The 20,528-nt window shown below is 42.3% G+C and overlaps 1 protein-coding gene across 4 annotated transcripts in view; it reads left to right on the forward strand.

Moving 5' to 3' along the window:
- Positions 1-17,949, forward strand: part of ADCY2 (adenylate cyclase 2) — a 121,283-nt gene extending 103,334 nt beyond the window's left edge. For all 4 annotated transcript variants that reach the window (XM_083624288.1, XM_083624289.1, XM_083624290.1 and 1 more), the window contains 6 exons: positions 3,979-4,137; positions 5,838-5,984; positions 7,671-7,778; positions 9,623-9,737; positions 16,264-16,388; positions 17,173-17,949. In XM_083624288.1, the coding sequence (XP_083480414.1) occupies positions 3,979-4,137; positions 5,838-5,984; positions 7,671-7,778; positions 9,623-9,737; positions 16,264-16,388; positions 17,173-17,325 (807 nt within the window). In that variant the 3' untranslated portion in view covers positions 17,326-17,949. The remainder of the gene's footprint in view (positions 1-3,978; positions 4,138-5,837; positions 5,985-7,670; positions 7,779-9,622; positions 9,738-16,263; positions 16,389-17,172) is intronic.
- The last annotated feature ends 2,579 nt before the right edge of the window (positions 17,950-20,528 follow it).

The following is a 20,528-nucleotide window of genomic DNA, read 5'->3' on the forward strand; positions in this document are numbered from 1 at the left end:
CCATCTCGTCCTCTGTCGTCCCCTTCTCCTTGTGCCCTCAATCTTTCCCAACATCAGGGTCTTTTCCAGGGAAAAGACTACCTTCTTTCACCCCACATTTCCAGCAATTCTTGTTTCCTGTTTTATACATCCTTGTCAGTTTAATTGGAGTGAGGTACCATCTATACATCATTTTTAACAGCTTTTCTTTCAACCATGTACATGCTGTAAATTTTAGCCCAGTGTTCCATAATTTTGACCAATTCTCATACTCAGTGTTATGGCCAACATCCATTACCCATTTAATCATAATTTACTAGAGTGGCTTGCCGGTTCCTGCTCCAGGTGGATCACGTTTGGTCAAAACTCTCCACTATGACCTGTCCATCTTGGGTGGCCCTGCAGGGCATAGCTCATAGCTTCTCCGAGTTATTCAAGCCCCTTCGCCACGGCAAGGCAGTGATCCATGAAGGGGGATAAGAGAGGAGCATCCAGTAATTTAATATGCATCACGAGTACATTGATAATGCTAGACTGATATTTCCTATTTGGTGATGAATAGGTTTTTATTCTTTGGCTCTGCATAGGAATGTCATCAGCTTCAGTGTTTAAGTCATCCATTTGGCATTCCATTAATTTTTTAATAACAGTACAGTGGTACCTCGGGTTAAGTACTTAATTCGTTCCGGAGGTCCGTACTTAACCTGAAACTGTTCTTAACCTGAAGCACCACTTTAGCTAATGGGGCCTCCTGCTTCCGCCGCGTGATTTCTGTTCTCATCCTGAAGCAAAGTTCTTAACCCGAGGTACTATTTCTGGGTTAGTGGAGTCTGTAACCTGAAGCGTATGTAACCCGAGGTACCACTGTAATAACTGATGATCTGCAAGATAGTGAAGTGAAATGTGATGCGTGTATTTAGGGCTCAATTCTGAATTTCAGATTTAAAGACCAGGTCAACCCCCACGGCTGCTTTTAGAGGGATAAAGAAATGGCAAAGAGGGAGGGAGGGAGGGAGGGAGAAAGAACACAGTTGTGGTTTCTGCACTGAAGATTGAGACATCAGAATGAAAGTTGGTACAGGCACTTTTATTTTGTGTCTTTCAAGTGTCAACTCCTCCTTGGTCCCTGCACCTGTTCTCCAGGGAAACAGGAAAGATGTAAAACTTAATACAGTACAATATCTCTTTTGAAGACTGCTGAAGTTTGAAGACCAGTATGACTCTCCACACCTCTTTTGAAGCAGGGGGAATTCAAAGAAAATTGTAATTTGCCTTTGGAAGGAAAGCCTTCTGAATACTGTGACTTCCTAGTTTCTTGCAGTACAGTGCTTTAAGCACAACCTTGGCTTCCATTTTGCAAACAGAGAAAACTCTCCAATTCAGATTTCCTTCTCTCTTCCCCAATCCTTTAAATCCAACAGAAAATGTCATTGTAAATTAATTCAACTGCAGATTTGTGGTTCTTTAGCATTGCCTTTACTATCTTAGAACAGCCTGTATATTAAGTAGGGCTTTCCCCATATTTGCCCTGTCTTCCTCTGCATTTTGGATCTGCCCTGCTTTGAAAATCTCCCTTCTCTGAGGTGAGTTAAATAGGAGCCATGAAGCAGAGCTACTATTCCCAAGGTTTTCTTCTTTTTGTTATAATTTTCAATTCTTTGCTTCCCCCCCCCCCCCCGCCTTACTAGAGCTTGTTCTGTTTAAACATTGTTCATGCTGTCGCTGCAGAATTGAGGCTGGTATAAAGGTACGCCTGGAAGGCAGGCTGCCCCATCCATTCCCAAATATATTGTTGGCCACTGTCATTTGCTTCCCTCAGCTCCACTGTTCTAAAAAGGTGATTCGGAGGTGTCAGGGAACTGCCATCAGCTCAGAGGCGAGAGGTGGAAGGGTAGCTGGGTTACAGGGAGCCTCCCTAGATCGTGAGAAGCAGCACTTCCTCCGCAGAGGAGGGAAGCCCCGCCTCTAGTGGGGAAGAGATGCAGGGCTCGGAACATGCAAGAGAGAGCCAAAAAACCGTGCATGAGCAAAACGGGGGGGAGGCAGGTCCCCCTTTGGCCACGCCCTCTCTGCGCAGTAGGTTTACGCGCAGAGAGGGGAGGCGTCGGCTGGGGGTCAAGAGACTACCCTGCTGGGGAAAGTTTAAGGACCGCCCACTCTCAGATTCTGCTAGTGACTGAGCAAGACATGGAATTGAGACGTTCTGCACTGTAAATGTTTTTGCACCAATAATAAAGCCTTTGAAAAGACCAGTGGGGATCTTGCCTGTTCGCTCTCGAGCAACCACGCCGGTAGGCATAACAGGAGGCTTTGGACACCTGTGGCCTCTGAGACTTCCCATCCTCGGCTATTATCCCAAACCACCATGAGTGATTCGTCTGCAGACTCCAGATTAGACCCAGACATGGGCTCGCCCTCAAGTCCTTCATGACTCGCTGTTTCCGCTGGGGCAAATAGAAAGGGACCATTCTACTGGGCTGGAAGCCCTCTTTCAAAAAACTGTTTTGTAACTTCTCCTGTGTGATAAATAGGATGGGCTCATTCACACCTCCGTTTGCTCTGCCACCTTCACTCGGGAAAACCCTCTCTTTGCCGCTGGATTGAAAGAAACAGCAGTTGGGTTTTCCATGGACTCCCGTTTGTTCTGATTCATCACTAAGGAGCAGGTGCTGTGGGGCAAGCTGTGGGGCAAACGCAAAACCACTCAGCCCCCTGTTGAGAGGGTCCGGCTCCTGCCGTTTTCCACCAGGCCGAGGGAGGGGCCTGACAGACTAGAAAAGGACTGCTGCTGCCAAGCAGAGAGGGCTGTTTTCATTCTTTTAAACTGCTTTTCAATTGTCTTTTAAAAATATTTTAATTGTTTTTAACTTTTTAGAGGGTTTTTTGGGGGGGTATTATTCCGCTGCTTCTGTTTATATTTTGATTATGTATTCTGTGTTTTTATATTGTAATTTTGTCCTGTGCCCTGATACCTGCAGGTGATATATTATTATTATTATTATTATTATTATTATTATTATTATTATTATCTAGAAAGTATGGGGCAAGTGGATAACCACTCTGACAGCTTTCTAGGCAAGGGACAAGTGGGAGTGTGGGCCGGCTATGGGGCCTCCTCTGAGTAGCACCACTTGATGGTTCAGCTGTTATCTGTTCACACAGTGTCTGTCATCGTCCCTCTGGCCCTATAAACTCAGCCCATCCTCACTCCCCATCAGATGATCACTAGTTAAGTTTGTGAAAAGTGACAAATAGTTGTTGTCATCCATCTGTCTCAGGAGACAATGGAGTGTGCCTCCGGGGGTGAAGTCAAACCTGCTGTGACTTCTTAGACTGATAACTTGTAACTGCTGCGTCCTGCGTTGTTGTTTTCTGCATTAGGAGCACCAAAGTGATCTCCCTGGGGTGCAAGGCTGTGTAGTGTGTATGGGAGATCATGGGCTGCCCAGGTGACAAGACCCCCCCCCCTCTCGACCTTGCTTATGTGGTCCAAAGGAAAGCAGAGCAAGACGTTTGGGCACCAGCTTGGCTGCATGACACCATCCAACTAACAAATAAATTAAGTAAATAATAATGAGGATGCTGACCTGAAGGGTTTCTCTCTCTCTCTCTCTCTCTCTCTCTCACACACACACACACACACACACACACACTGTCATATTTGCTGGATCAAGCTGGGTAATAATATGCATGCACAGAATCTGCCTGTTTAACATTGGCAGATTTTGGGCTGTCAGATTTCAGCAGCGTCCTATGTGACGCTGAAGTTTGGCATCCCCTCCTGCTTCTCACATGCTGTTCTACAGGATTGTTGCAGCTGCCTTGGTTGCACTGCCCTAAAACCGCCTCTGTCTTTGGGCCCCAGCTGGAGTGGAATGAATACCTTAACCTACTGCTTTATTGTTTTGGGGGAGGGGTGTGTTTTTCTCTCTCTCTTAAAACCATCTGATAGGACAAGATGCCTATTGTTTCTTTACTTCTGTGTCCTCTTTGTAACAGAATGAATATTACTGTAGGTTAGATTTCCTGTGGAAGAACAAGTTCAAAAAAGAGCGTGAGGAGATTGAGACCATGGAGAATTTGAACCGGCTGCTGCTGGAGAACGTGCTGCCTGCTCACGTGGCCGAACATTTCTTGGCAAGAAACCTGAAGAATGAGGTCAGTCCTCACCACCTTTAGTCTTCTTCGCTGTTCTGAAATAAAACTGACAACCTTCAAGAACACCTGCACACCTTCAGGAACAAATCTGGTCCAATGCGCACACAGCATACTATAGACTGCCCTCTCACTGAAAGTGAGAATTGGCATACCAGCTTGCCTCCATTTCTAGTTTGTTTCCAAGAATAAAACAGGAGAGAGATAGACTGTGACAGATTATTTCTGGTGTGCACTGTGGGTTTTACACACTCCCCAGTTGCCCAGTGATAATTTCAAGGGCAAGGCTACTGGGCTTTGCTTTCTTTTGCAGAGTGGATCACACATGCCTTACTTTGCCTTTTATAATAACTGTTTGCTTGCAAATAACTTCAAAACATGAGAAAACAGGCAGGCAATGCAAGCCTTTGAGAAGCTGCCACAGGTCCACCCTTTCCAAAGCGATCAATGTGTCTTTGGAGTCCTCCAATTCTGTGGTTGCTTTTTGCAAGCCGGCTGCAAAAATCAGACCTCTGTCTCTCCTGAGGTCTATGTACCAACTCCAAATATTTTTTTCTAGTCCCTCAAACACACTGGAAAGGCACTGTTCCCTAGCCCCACTTGGACATAGGTTGCCCATTAAGAAAGCAGACATTGCAAACACTTTTGTAAAACAAGAAAATCTTTGATAAAAAAGGGAGGGGAGAAAGCCTATTGAGGAAACATCCCCAGCTATTATGTCGTGAGCGATTGCAAATGATAACCTTTGCAGTGATGACCAATATGAGAGAAACATCAGTGAAGATTTTGGTGACAAACTGTGTAAAGAGACCAAACATACTCAGTCCAAAAAGCACTATTTGTGTTCTAGAGTCTGTTGATATTTAACGATGTTAGGAGATTACTGCTTTCTCAATGATACCTTCTTGCATTATGTCTGCTCTGAACAAGCAGTTTTTATCTGTGAGTTACCAGTTGGTGGGGGACAACTATGGAAGAGTTTGCATTTGTGTTCTGCTTGTGGGCATCAGCATCTGGTTGGCACTTTTGAAAACAGGATGCTGGAAGGGTCTTTGGCTTGATCTGGCAGCTCTCTTCTTTTGTACATTGGAGCAAATGGGCCTCTGGAACAGTATTCATTTCCATTTTTCTTGCCTAGAGGTGATGAAGAACTTTGATGATGATGATAAGTAACTTTGACTTCCTTTTGCTGTAGCATTTTTCAAGCACTTCCAACTTAATTAAAAAGATTGAGAAAACAGTGTCATAGTTGCCAGGCTTCCAAATGACAGAAATCTCTCAGTTTCACTAGAACAATGTTCTGGTCCTTTTGCACTGCGCTAGAAATGGGATCAAGTCAGGTGCAAGGCTTCAGGGCTTTTGTCACCTGCTTGGTAAACCTGTTCCTTGAATGTCACTGAGCTGTTTCCAGTATATCCACTGGTGTAAAATGTGTAGCCAGTTATATAGAGAGGTACTTTCACTGAATAAAACAGGTTAATTAGGTAGTGTAACTTGATGAAATTATTCATGGATGGGCATGGCTTATTATAAAGCAAAAAGTAGTAAAACATCAGCAAATTATCTTTGTACTAAACAGGTGCAAGCACACCTTACACGAACTTTTCATCCATCCTTTTTCTTTCCAATCTGTACTTCATTTTATGAACGCCTTCTACTGAGAACATTTTGTGACTGGTTTCTCATTCTTCTCTCTTGAACAGGATTTATACCATCAATCATATGACTGTGTTTGCGTCATGTTTGCCTCCATTCCAGATTTCAAAGAATTTTATACAGAATCTGATGTCAACAAAGAGGGCTTAGAATGCCTCCGGCTTCTAAATGAGATCATTGCTGACTTTGATGATGTAAGTACATCATGTCTGTGTTTGGCTAAAGGACAAGCAAGAAATTATTTCGTTACAGAAGAGTTTCCCACATTGTGGCCCCAATTCAAAACAGATTTAAGTGCATTTTATTCCATTTAAATCAGTTAACTTAAACACATTTAACTCTACGCTGGACTATGGCCTCCATGTTTTGTTTGTAAGCCTAAAACTTGCTTATCCTTCTAAGACAGAAGAAGCTGTTGCCTCCATGTCTCTTGGAATTGTGTGATAGATATTTTTACACCAACCTTTGAGTCATCTCTTATAAGTATAGCCCATACAAGACCCTCCGGTGTCTCGTAAGATTATGTAGGAAGGGCTTATAAATCTGACCAGTGGCTAGGAAGACTCAAGCAAGAATCAGCAATGTTTATGGTTTGACACACAGGATAGTGACTTGTAGAGCAATTCTGTGACAGGTAAAGGAATGTAAAAATGTGATTTAATCTGTTTTAGTATTTTAACTTTTGTATATTTTAAGCTTTGGGTTGTAAACTTCCATTGATTTTACTTTTTATCTTTTGTAAACCACTTTGAGGGTTTTTTCTATAATCAAATAATAAAATACAATAGAATAAATATATTTTTCTTATACTGTAAATCACTATCACTTTGAGATGCTTTGTGGGAAGCAATTCATAAAGGAAAGAAATAATAATAATAATAATAATAATAATAATAATAATAATAATAATTCCTAGCCAGCACAGCCAATACTGGCAGAGGCTTGTACTGGCAGAAGCTGCACTTTGAATTTGAGAGGCACCAGCTGCTGTAGAAATGTAGAGTTACACACCAATGCAGTCTTTATAGGCACTTCTGCATAAAATGGCATAATTTTCCATGCAGCATTTAAGGGGCACATGGATGACTTTTGTGTTCCTAAATGGCCAGTAGTGGTTTTTTATGTTTACCAGAATTCTAGGTTATGATTCATTCTAGATTCCTTTGCATTGAGATGAATGTCCTTGGCATTATTGAAATGAATGGTGTGGAAATAATTGCATCATTAATTACATTTAAGTTCTTAATTTACATGAATAACTATGTAAATCACATTGACTAGTGGACAGGGAGATGAATTTGGTGGAGGCCAAACTGCAGCAGAGGGGAAACAGCAGAGGTTGTGACAAAGAGAGGTCAGATGAGAAGTCATTGCCTTCTTGCTTCTGCTGCTCAGAAGTGCAGTTGATTCCCCTCCCCCACCACAAAAGCAGCACTCTACCTTATCAAAATGCCTAAGGCAGTTTATATAAGCCACCACTGAAGAGAACAGCACCGCAAATCCAGATGTTGCAGTAACACTGACTGCAGAAAATGAATTGCCAGAGCTCCTTTTGCAAAATGTTAAAATAGTTTCTCAGTGAAACCAAGAGTTGCATTAAGGCTCAGAATGTGTTGGGTTTCAGGGAGCTATTCTCACCTGCAGGCACCTTTTGCTGTAAAATATGATCCCCTACCCGTGTCCTATGTGAGATTGGGCCAAACTTAAATAAAAGGCTTTACTACTGTCTCAACTAGTTTGGCTGCTTCTGGATCTGCTAAATGGGCTTGAAAGATGCTCCAAACAAGTGCAGCCCGGAGGCAGCCCTGGGAACCGTGTGTATTAACAATGCTGATGCATTATTTGGCTATCAGACACCTGAGTGCCTTATTTCTTCACAGCTATTGTCGAAACCCAAATTTAGCGGCGTTGAAAAGATCAAGACCATTGGGAGCACTTACATGGCAGCCACAGGGCTAAATGCAATGCCCAGCCAGGAACATAGTCAGGTACGTCAAAGTTACTGTGTCCACTTTGTAGGGACCATATTTTGCCTGGGGTGCAAAAGGCCACATCTGGGAATGCGGTGAAGCTTCTAAGTCATCTCCCCACCAAGCCGGTTCAAAGGCTCTGAAAAGCTGCTCCCAAAACTTGGGAGGAATATTAGGAGCATCCCAAATGAGGCTTGCCAACTTCAGCTATGCCAGTGTTCCCAGAAGCATTTGCATGCGCCTGTGCAACTTTTGGCTCCTGATCTCAGGAAATACAGTTAAGACAGTTCCCCTCCAATGAAACACAACACTCAAGCACTTGGATTTTCTAACTCTGAATATGCTTTTCATTCCCTGCATAAACACCCTGCTATTACAGAACAGTGTTTTATTTCTTTATTGCTGTTACAGCATTATATAGCAATGCCTAATGTGGGTGGGTGGGTAGGCAAAATGATATTCCTGCATAATTTCCCTGGTGTTCCAATATTTGAAGAATCTCATCTACATTTTGTGAAGTGGTGCTAAACTTTACCCCCCCCAAAAAAAACCCCATCCACACTTCAACCCCACCCTTTATTTCTTTCTCCTTCGCTTCCCACTCAGCTTCTGAGTGAGAATTTATGCCTATAGAGAAAGTAGGATATTTTTGAAGAATCATGCTTCATATTCACAGAACATTAAAACAGCTCAGTCCTATTCTCCTACAGTCCATGGTTGCAGCTCAGAGGGTCCTGTGCACTGGTGTACATTAAGTATGTGTGAAGACCTGGCACACAAAAAACAGCTGGGCCCTCCCCTCTCACAAATGAACAGATATGAGCCTCTCAGGTGGGATGGCTCCCTCTATCTGTACGGTATGAAATGGGCAGTGCCACCTGGAACTGAGAGCGTGCACAGGTGACCCATTTGGCCGTTGTCTTAAGGCCCGAGACTTGAAGGGCCTATTGCATCAAGCTAGGGCTGGCCCACCCAGGAGGCAAAGCGAGGCCACCGCCTTGGGTGGCCTGACCCAGAGAGACAGGAAATCCAGTCTCCAAGGAATGTGTTGCCCATGGTGATGGCAGCAGCTCTGCCGCCTCCCTGGCAGCCTCCCCCATGCCACTTGTAGAGCAGCCTCTAAGCAAATAGGAGGCACTGCTGGGCCCTCCCACCCTTGTTCCCAATGAAGCTCTTTATCCTCTCCCCTTCCCACCCGCTTGTTCCCAGTGTAGATGTTCACTCACCCCTTCTTCCCTCGCAGGAGGATGCACCATTTTGTGGTTCGCCTCAGGTGCCAAAATGTCTAGGGCCAACATGGCGTCCAGCTTTAGACCCAGCACAATTCCTTATCCTCTTTCCTGCATCATTCAGGGGAGCAAAGAGGGAAAGGATCATAGAAGGGAGGGAGTGACCTGTTCTTGCAAGGGGAGCTGTGAGTCTGTTACTTACTGGAAACCAAAAGCAGATCTCTTACCCAGGGGCCAACAAGCACTTGGAGCTATTCCAGGACCCATTGTGACCAGGCACATTGATTTTCCACAAGAACATAGCTGATACTAAACTGAGCTGTGCGCAGGCGTAAATAGCATACAGCCCAATCCTATGCATGTTTACTCAGAAACAAATCACACTGAGCTCAATTTAATTAATTAAATTTTTATATTTGTTAGTTTATATCCCACTTTGATCAGGAATAAATCCAAAGTACTGTGATTCTGTTGGAACAAGTAAAAGTATATGGGGTTGTAACTCTAGAATTAAAACACTGACTTTTTGTAAGTTATCAGTAAATTGCAACATTTACAGAGAGCAAATCTCTATTGAGGATTCTTTGATAATTGCAGTGGCATTACAGGATATGTCTATGTGTTTACATTCAGGAGCTTGACAGACAATACATGCATATTGGGACTATGGTGGAGTTTGCATTTGCCCTGGGAGCAAAACTGGATGTCATAAACAAGCATTCCTTCAATGACTTCAAGCTACGCGTAGGTAAGCAGCATAAATATTTTGTCTGGTCTCCATGTACAGCAATAATATCCTTTTTTAATACAGTGCTAACAGTTCAAGTTCCTCCACTTTGTTATTCCAGCATTGTGTTTGCAGAACTTCCCCCCTCATTGCTAATTTCAGCACATCACTGCATTGAATATTGTGAGGCTGTGGCCGTGATCACTAGGGTTATAACTTTTTGATTTTCAAAAAAATGGATTTTTTTACCGTTTTTAAAAATGGACTTTATTTCAAAAAAAATTAGTCCCTTTTCAGTATTTGCTTAGAAACACTGAAAAGGGACTATTTCTTCTGAGCTGTGAAAAAAGGTCACCCCAAAATGAAAAGTGGGAATCACCATATATGCAACATTACCACTCATTGAAAATGACTTCAAGAACTTGTCAGAAATATTGAAACCTTTTTCTGAAAAAAAGCATTGTGGGGATTGGAGACTCACTGGAAGCAGGGCCCATCCATCCTCCAGATACCAAGAAGCAAGCAGTGTGCAGAAGGCGCAATCAAAGTGGTGTGGGAACTTTATGGCGCTTGCAGCAGAAACAAAGAAGAATTGCAACCAGGCAGAGGGCCTTCTCAGTGGAACACCCTCCCATCAGATGTCAAGGAAAGAAACAACTATCTGACTTTTAGAAGACATTTGAAGGCAGCCCTGTTTAGGGAAGTTTTTAATGTTTGATTCTATTTTTAATATTTTGTTGGGAGCTGCCCAGAGCGGCTGGGGAAACCCGGGCAGAGTGGCGGGGTATGAATGATGATGATGATGATTCTGAGCAATAAGAATTGATATACAATATACAGAACATTGTACAAGTATTAGAAAATTTGCAAGCTATTTTCCTGTATTATAATGCATAATTATTATGTATAATGGCACAATAATGACACAATACATTAGACAGTTACATATACTAAAATCGATTTATTGATTTTGGGGTAAGCTTTTTTCAAATGACAGTTCATTGCTTTGTTTTTAGGCAAAAGTTAATCTAACTAAGCTACAGCACATGAGGTTGTAAAAAAGTTATAACCCTACTAATCACACATCAAAATAAGCCATAAACAATTGTTTACTGTGTACAAGCAAATTATGCTTTCTTTGCTCTGGGAGGGAACAAACAATGGTTCCTAGCTTAGCCTGTTGTACTCCAACAAACCATAGTCAATAGGTCAAGAGCACATCTTGTGCTTTTGGGGAGCAAAGCAGTCCACGATTGCTGCTTCAAATTTAACACAAGTTGGGGGTCATGGCTTGTTTCCTCACAGAACAAACAAATAACTCACTTCTGTACATTATGGCTTACCAAAACGTGTGACGGCAGCCAGTCTCTGAAGAACAATGGCTCATAATGAATTAAATCAAGGATATACAGTGGTACCTCGGTCTACGAACAGCCCTGTTAACGAAAACTTCGGACAACGAACTCCGCAAAACCGGAAGTAGGTGTTCCGGTTAGCGAACTTTGCCCCGGAAGAACGGAAGCTGAACACCGGTGGCGGGAGGCCTCATTAGGGAAAGGGTGCCTTGGTTTAAGAACGCTTTGGTTTAAGAACGGACCTCCAGAATGGATTAAGTTAGTAAACTGAGGTGCCACTGTAATCTATCTATATCTGACGGTTTCCCTGATAGGGACTCAAAGTGGCTTACAGATAAAATAAAAACAGCTAAAAACAGGGTGAAGGATGTCACTAAAAAAGTTAAACATTGTTAAAGAACAATTAAACATTATAAACAGAGATTCTAGAAAGCAAATATGATTGTAATTTGGCCTTTTATATATTTTTCATCAGTGTTCCTTTTTATGGCTTGCCGATCAGAAGGTCGGTGGTTCAAATCCCCGCAACGGGGTGAGCTCCTGTTGTTCAGTCCCAGCTCCTGCCAACCTAGCAGTTCGAAAGCACGTCAAAGTGCAAGTAGATAAATAGGTACCGCTCTGGTGGGAAGGTAAACGGCATTTCTGTGTGCTGCTCTGGTTCGCCAGAAGTGGCTTAGTCATGCTGGCCACATGACCTGGAAAAACTGTTTGCGGACAAACGCTGGCTTCTTCGGCCTGTAAAGCGAGATGAGCACCGCAACCCCAGAGTGTTTGCGACTGGACTTAACTGTCAGGGGTCCTTTACCTTTACCCTTTTTTTAATGTTTCATGACGTTGCTTTCATACTTGATCTGTTGAACACCATCTTCGTGGCTTTCAAAAAGGCAGTGCAAAAATATTAAAAGTAAATAAAATTATATTAATAGAGAAAGCTGCTGTTATCACTGTTCTCAAGTTCCTAAACTGGAAAATTAAGGCAGGCAGGGAAAGGCAAAAACAGCTTGTCAGTTTTATTTTCTTTGGGAAGTTGCCTGGAAGAAATTTTTTTAAAAGACCTGCTTGTACAGTTTCTCTCACTCTCTTATACTAGGACCCAGGGTCTTCCAATGAAGCTGAAAGGCAGATGATTCAGGACAGACCATAGGAGGCAGTTCTTCACACAGTGCATAGTTAAAATGATGAGATTTCCTACCTCAAGACATAGAGATAGGTGCCAACTTGACACAATTTTTAAAAAGATGGTTAGATTCTTGGAGGATAAGGCTAAAGCAATGGCTGGTATTCCTGATGGTTAGATGAACGCCTTGGCATCAGAGAGAATATGCCTCTGAATGCTGATATCTGGGAAATGTGACTGGGAGAGTTCTGCTGTGCTCCTGTGCTGCTCATAGGCATCTCGGTGGAAATTGTGGAAACAACTCTGGAACGAGATGGGGGGATCCAGCAGAGCTCTGCAAGTTCCTATATTGTAACATCTAAGGGAAACACTGATTTGAGTTGCTTCTTTTTGTGTGTGTGAAATTAACCAGACTGCTTTGACAGCATAAATATTGTTATAAATAAGAGGAATTCAATACATATTGCAAGATTTTTTTCTTTTTTGGACACACTCTAAAAGTTTGAGCATGTAGAATCATGCTATGTAATACACTCTTCTTTAATATATTGTACTTTTTCTTGAAAGTTAGAATCATAGAATCTTAGTCCCACCCCCTGCAATGCAGGAATTTCAGCTAAAGCATCCATGAGAGATGGCCACTCTGCTTAAAAACCTCCAAGGAAGGAGAATCCATCACCTCTCGTGGGAGTCTGTTCCACTGCTGAACAGCTCTTACTGTCAGAAAGTTTTTTCGAATGTTTAGTTGGAATCTCCTTTCTTGCAACTTGAAGCCATTGGTTCGAGTCCTACCCTCCAGAGCAGGAGAAAACAAGTTTGTTCCACCCTCCACGTGACGGCCTTTGAGATATTTGAAGATGGCTATCATATCTCCTGTCAGCCTCTTTTCCAGACTAAACATACCCAGCTTCCTTCAAGCACTCCTCATGAGGCTTGGTTTCCAGACCCTTGATCATCTTGGTTGCCCTCCTCTGCTCACCTTCCAGCTTGTCAACATCCTTCTTAAATTGTGGTGCCCAAAATTGGACACAGTATTCCAAGTGTGGTCTGATCAGGGCAGAATAGAGTGGTACTATTATTTCCCTTGATCTGGACACTAGACTTCTGTTGATGCAGCCAAGAATAGCATTAGCTTTTTTTTGCTGCTGCATCACACTGTTCACTCGTGTTAAGCTTGTGGTCCACCAAGACCCCTAGATCCTTTTCACATGTAAGCCAGTTGTCCCCCATCCTATATATGTGCATCTGGTTCTTCCTGTCTAAGTGCAGAACCTTACATTTGTCTCCACTGAAATTCATTTTGTTAGCTTGCGCCCAGTTCTCCAGCCATTTTGAATTCTGATTCTTTCTTCTGAGGCATTAGCTACCCCTCCCAAATTGGTGTCATCTGCAAATTTGATGAGCATCCCCTCAATTCCTTCATCCAAGTCATTTATAAAAACATTGACAAACAATGGGCCTAGGACAGAACCCTGCGGCACCCCACTTGTCACTTTTTTCCAGGATGACAAGGAACCATTAATGAGTACTCTTTGAGTTCGGTCAGTCAACCAGCTACAAATCCATCTCGCAGTTACCTCATCTCCACAAGAAAGCCTTACTGAAATCAAGATATACTATGTCCACAGCATTTCCTTGATCCACCAAGTTTGTAATTCCATCAAAAAAAGAAATCAGATTGGTCTGGTATGACTTATTTTTGAGAAAACCATGCTGGGTCTTATTAATCACAGTATCCTCTTCTAATGCTCACAGACCGACTGTTGAATTATCTGTTCTAGGACCTTTCCTGGTATTGATGTCAGGCTCACCAGTTGGTAGTTACCTGGGTCTTCCTTTCCTCCCTTTTTGAAGATGGGGACAACATTTGCCCACTGTCAGGCTTTGGGGAATCAGATGCCTTCCCCAGTGGCAGTAAATAAGCAGATCAAATAAAAGTAGCGTTCTTATCAGTTAGTTTCTTTAATAATCACAGTGAGAGACAAAGGAATGCATTTCTCTCTAGGAATGGTGTTGCTCCCAGTTAAGGTTCACCCCCTCCGTCCCCCTTAATCTACGTCACTCCTATGTCAGTTAATCTGAGCTTGTTGCCATTGTGCTTTCTGTTCTATCACTCTCAAAGCCCGTCTAGTCTTAGGCGAAGGGGCAGTCCGGAATGCTGTCCAAGGACAACGAATCTGCCAGCTCTCTCCTGGTGTTTCCTCTTCTAGCTGTTCCTCATGCAGTATTTCCCAGCTTTTCCCCTCTGGACTGTGCTCTTCTGCAAACCACTGTTTGAAATCAATAGTGTCCTCCTGCCCTTGGGAAGGTTCAGGAGAAGGAGTGGGGGCTCCCACCATTCCTCCTCAGTCCAGCCCCTGACACCTGCCTCCAGTCTGCCTCACCTGTTCTCCAAGAATTCTCAAAGATAATAGACAAAGGCTCTGAAATTACATCCGTAAGCTCCCTTTAGTTCCCTTGGATGCAGCTCATCAGACCCTGGAGATTTGAATTCATTTAAAGTAGCCTGGTGTTCCCTTACTACCTCTTTTCCTACCTTGGTAATTCCTTTTTAAAAGGAACATAAAAACGAGATAATAAATCCATTTCCAAGCAAGAGAGTGTCATATCACCTTAGAGGTGTGGGCAGAATCCCATCTAATGGAGGTTCGAGCTCTTCTCTCCTGCTTGCTTGCTTTCACTCAGAAGTCTTAAACCTTTTTTTAAAAAAAACAACAAACCACACAATTGTCTGTTCTACTTAACTGCATTTTTTTCATTCTCTTATTTTCATTTAAATACTTATGCAGCAAATTCACATAAATTCAAATACTGCCATCTTCCCAAAATATCCAGGGTTTGTAGAATGCAACAGCAGAAAATTAAATTCCTGACTGACTGACAGAGGGGTCATTCCAGGATTTTAATATCCTTTTAGTAATGCCATTTATTTTTGAAGGCTTCAGAAGTTTTAAATGTATGCAAGAAAATGGAACCAACCTATAAATAAATATGAAATATTTCATGTTTAATGTAACAGTATTTTTCTTTCTGGGGTTCTCGCCGCCCACCCCCACCCCAGTTTGTATAATTCTAGTTTTGCTCACTGGCTGATTCTGTTCATTTTAGCTTATAGTGTCACCTAGTGGCAGAAGCAGGTTGTGGAAGAATGCTTTGAAACTAAGAGACACAGCACTGAATCGAAACAAAAAGCAGTTGGCTTTTCTGTAGATTGCCTTTTGTTCCAATTTAATGCTAAAGAGCGGATTTTCTGGGGAAAGTGGCAGGCCAAAGGCAGAACTACTATGAGCCATGCATAGAAAGCAGGAGACAAATGGAAAACTGCTTGGACCCAGCCTTTCTAGTGTGGATGAGCCCCAAGTTGCCCTCAGCCACCCACTACTTTTGGAGTACACTTGCAAACACTTTCCTTCAGAAACCTGTAAGGTAGAGCTTCTAAATAAAATCAAGGAAAACCTTTTTTTAAGGCACAAAGGATACTTTCCCTCAGAAAAAAGATGGGGCAACTTGTAAAAAGAAAGCTGTTACACTTCTAACAAATATTTTGATTTTATATATAGCGCTTCCTAGTCATTCATTAGCAGAGCAGTGTTCAGTGTGTTCCAATTATATGACATATTCCTAGGAAACAAAAAGTAGGTAATACAAATCAATAACAAAGCGATACTCATTTCCACAGCAAATGCTTTACAACTCTGCCATAGAAAGATAACCATCAGCCTCATACAAATCTGTGCTGGCATCTTAACACATTCCCTAGTATTGCCTATGTTGTTCCGTCAATGCATTAATACTTCTTAATTTTCCCATTATAATTGTTCAATGCTTATTTGATGGAATTTTGCACTTCTTAAATGAACAATACTATTATTAATAAATATTAATTTGATCTGAATCCCAGCCATAGGAATAAATTCTGCATAACTCCAGACCCCAAATTTGACAGCAAAGCCACCAGATGTGCATATGTGTTTCAAAACATTTATGTTTCCTCCAGGGAGCTCTGCAATTTGTAGCATTTAAAAATATATATTTGGTGAGGGGGACCACCCTTAATTTGCCATCTTCTTTACAGGAATTAACCATGGACCTGTAATTGCGGGTGTCATTGGAGCACAGAAGCCACAGTACGATATCTGGGGCAACACTGTAAATGTGGCCAGCAGAATGGATAGCACCGGTGTCTTAGATAAAATTCAGGTTTGGCTTCTATTTGTGTTTTTACTCAAGTGCCCCTGCACAGCAGGGGAATCTCCCCACTAAAAGTCCCTCGCAGGCAAAGATACAGGCTATGACACACATGGGGGAAGCTCATCAAGTGAAGACAGCAGCAGCACAGCTGGGGGGGGGACTTGTAGGTTAGTTGAAGGTTCATTGGTTAAAATCTGATCCAAAATCATACTTCAACATTTTTTATTAGGTGGGTATCCAACAGGGTTGCTCAGCTGACAAGGAATCTACCATCGGCAGAATGGGGAGGAAAGCAATTTTCAGTAATTCCAACTCCATCCACTCGCCATCTCTTCTTTTGAGGGGCCCATAATTCTCTGGAGCAAATTTTGGGGCTGTGATGGTGGTGGCGGCTGCAGGGTGGTGATGGAGGAACTGATTCCAAGAGATGACAGCATTGTCTGTTGTTGCTGCTGCTGTTGTTTTTTCCTGTGAATTGATAGAAGTTGTAGATATGCTTGGGGGTGGGTTACATTTTTATTTATATATTTCAAGGTTTTTTAGAATCTGTTCAGTTCAAGGTGCTGTTTTTATCCTGTTGTGTAAATTATTTGTGGTGGATCTTCTGTGATTGTATTCGCTCACCTGTCCATTAAGATTAGCAAAAACGAGGCCCTGTGTGAAGTAAAACAGTCCAATGAAGGGCTTTCCTCACTGCTATGTCACTTAGGGCAAAGAGGGGGAGGGAGGGAGGCAGGCTTTGAGATTTCCTTTTCTTAAAGTATGATGTGCTTGTCTGTCTCTTGCATTGCAGGTCACAGAAGAGACCAGTAACATTTTACAAACATTGGGCTACATTTGCACCTGCCGAGGCATAATTAACGTCAAAGGAAAAGGGGAGTTGCAGACCTATTTTGTACATACAGAAATGACAAAATCCCTCTCACAAGGGAACGTGGTGTCCTGAAACAGGCTCTCGGCTGCAGGCAGTGCCGCATTTTAAAAGAAGCATTGCCCATTTTCTCTTAAGTCTCTTTCAGCCCATACCATGAACATGTGTGTAATTTCCTGGTACATAGAAATGTTGCTGTAGTCATATTTACGGTCTCCTCCCACCATTCTGTATCCAGAGACCTTAATAGTCTTAAAGTTCCAGGATGGCCGAAACAAGGTATGCTCTGGGTTGGGAAGACTGAGCTTGCACTGTCAACTCTTCAGTGGAAAAGAGAAACTTTCGACAGGAGTTGGAGATATTAAAGGTCTGAGACCTTGGGGAAGACGGTTTTAAGAAAGAAAAAAAAATACAAAAAAATCTTATGGCAATAGAACTGGAGCTGCATGGAAATTTGTGGGAAGTATGGTAGCTCCCCAATATCACCTTCTAGTCCTGAATTTGTAACCTCTAATTCTGTCCCTTCATCTACTACAACTAAGGTGTGTTCACTAGATGCCAGGGACAGGAAATGGAGCCCCTGACTAACCACCTTCTCAAAAGAACTATAGATGAGCAGGACCAGTTTTGTACAAAATGTGTCAAATGTTTTGATGCCATTGTCTTTTGTAAGTTTAACTCATTAAAACTTTATATGTACTTTTGTCTTGCAATGTGAGGTTATTGCGACTCTTGCATGAATACATACAGCACCATCAAAGTATGTGATGTTTTACAGCCTAAAAAAAGGCAGACCCAATAAGTTCACAATTTACTTCTGACAGGAAGGGAGAGGAGGCAGGGGAGAGACGGGGCAGGCAAGCCAGGATGGATGTGAGGCCATGCAGCAATTTATACTTTACCTCTCTTATGGATAGCAACTTCACTTATTTCATATGGGTTACTTTCACCCTATAGCCTCCCTAGTCCTTGTTAGAACCAGTTCACTCTTTAAAAAATAGTAATGAAAGGAAATCAGTACTTAAAATCTCCTCCACACTGGGAACAGAATCAAGCAAATCGGGGAAGCAATTCAAGTAGCAACTAACAGTGTTCCTCTCCTCCTCACTAATCTCCCAGTTGGGTTCAACAGGAAGCAGTAACAACAGATGACCTGCGAAAAATAAGTGTTTAATTTCAAAGGTACAAGAACCCTGAAAAGCTTTTAAGTACAGTGGTACCTTGGTTTTCGAACAGCTTAGTTCACGAACAACTTGAAACCTGAACGCTACAAAACTGGAAGTATGTGTTCCGGTTTTTGAACTTTTTTTTGGAAGCCGAACATGCTCCGTTTTGAGTCCTAAGCTTCTGTTTTTAGTGTTGCGCTACTAATTTGCGTCCCCTGTTGTAATTCAAGCCTTCTGTTTCTGTGTTTCCTGTTGTACTGCTAATTTCCATCCCCCCATTGTAATTCAAGGCTTCCATTTCCGATTGCAGTGTTCTGAGGTGGTATTTGGAGCTTATATTTTGGTGCCTTTGTTTTTGCTATTTATTTTGCATTTTTTGTTTTTAAGGCTTTTTCGGTTAATTTGTTTTTGTGACTGTGTGGAACCCAGTTCAGCTACCGATTGATTGATTGTGACTCCAGAAATGAATAAAAGCCCCCCATCCAAACAATGATTATCATCAGTGCAAGTAAGAATTTTTTAAAAATTTTATCATCTGCAATACTGTTTTATTTTATAGTACAGTGCATTGTTTTTTGCTTTCATTTTATGGATCAATGGTCTCCTTAAATGTTCATGTTAAATTGCTGTTTTAGGGGTTGTTTTTAAAAGTCTGGAACGGATTAATCCATTTTACATTACTTTCTATGGGAAAGTGTGCCTTGGTTTTGGAACGCTTTGGCTTTGGAACGGACTTCCGGAGCGGATTAAGTTTGAGAACCAAGGGACCACTGTAGTACTTTATACCTAGACAGGCTGGTGTTGCAGCTGCATTTAATTACAAACATGTTGTTATAAATCACTATAAATCAGCTCTCACAGAAAACAGTGGACTGAAGCAGTTTGATAATGACTCTGTAAAACAGGAGTGCATACAGGGTGTTAATTCTAGGGCATGGAGAGGAACAATATGGAAGCAACTGCGGTTTGACTCTCTGTAACAAAGTTGCTGATATTATGTGCCAGCATCCACGCTTGCAAATTCTGCTCCAGGAAAATACCGGGTGTGAGAGCTGAGTTGTATGTTATGCAACTTATTTGTTGTTTGTTGTTATTTAGTCGTTAGTTGTGTCCGACTCTTCATGACCCCATGGACCAGCGTACACCAGGCACTCCTGTCTTCCACTGCTTCCCACAGTTTGGTCAAACTCATGCTGGTAGCTTTGAGAACACTGTCAAACCATCTCGTCCTCTGTCATCCCCTTCTCCTTGTGCCCTCCCAGCATATTTCCCAGTATCAGTGTCTTTTCCAGGGAGTCTTCTCTTCTCATGAGGTGGCCAAAGTATTGGAGCCTCAGCTTCACGATCTGTCCTTCCAGTGAGCACTCAGGTCTGATTTCCTTAAGAAAGAAAAGGTTTGATCTTCTTGCAGTCCATGGGACTGTCAAGAGTCTCCTCCAGCACCATAATTCAAAAGCATCAATTCTTCGGCGATCAGCCTTCTTTATGGTCCAGCTCTCACTTCCATACATCACTACTGGGAAAACCATAGCTTTTACTATACGGACCTTTGTCGGCAAGGTGATGTCTCTGCTTTTTAAGATGGAACCTGGAATGTAAGAACCATGGACCTTGGTAAGCTGGATGTGGTCAAAAATGAGATGGCAAGAATAAATATTGACATCCTGGGCATCAGTGAACTAAAATGGACAGGAATGGGCGAATATAGTTTGGATGACCATCATATCTATTACTGTGGGCAAGAATCCTGTAAAAGAAATGGAGTGGCCCTCATAGTCAACAAAAGAGTGGTGAAAGCTGTACTGGGATGTAATCTCAAAAATGACAGAATGATCTTGATATAAATCCAAGGCAGACCTTTTAACATCACTGTAAAGTTTATGCACCAACTACCGGTGCTGAAGAAACTGAAATTGACCAGTTCTATGAAGACTTACAACACCTTCCAGAAATGACACCAAAGAAGGATGTTCTTCTCATTACAGGAGATTGAAATGCTAAAGTAGGAGTCAAGAGATAACAGGAACTGGCAAGTTTGGCCTTGGAGTTCAAAACGAAGCAGGGCAAAGGCTAGTAGAGTTCTGTCAAGAGAACAAGCTGGTCATCACAAAC

The sequence above is a fragment of the Podarcis filfolensis genome, assembly GCF_964270895.1.
Source record: "Podarcis filfolensis genome assembly, chromosome: 7".
Classification (NCBI taxonomy): Eukaryota; Metazoa; Chordata; class Lepidosauria; order Squamata; family Lacertidae; genus Podarcis; species Podarcis filfolensis.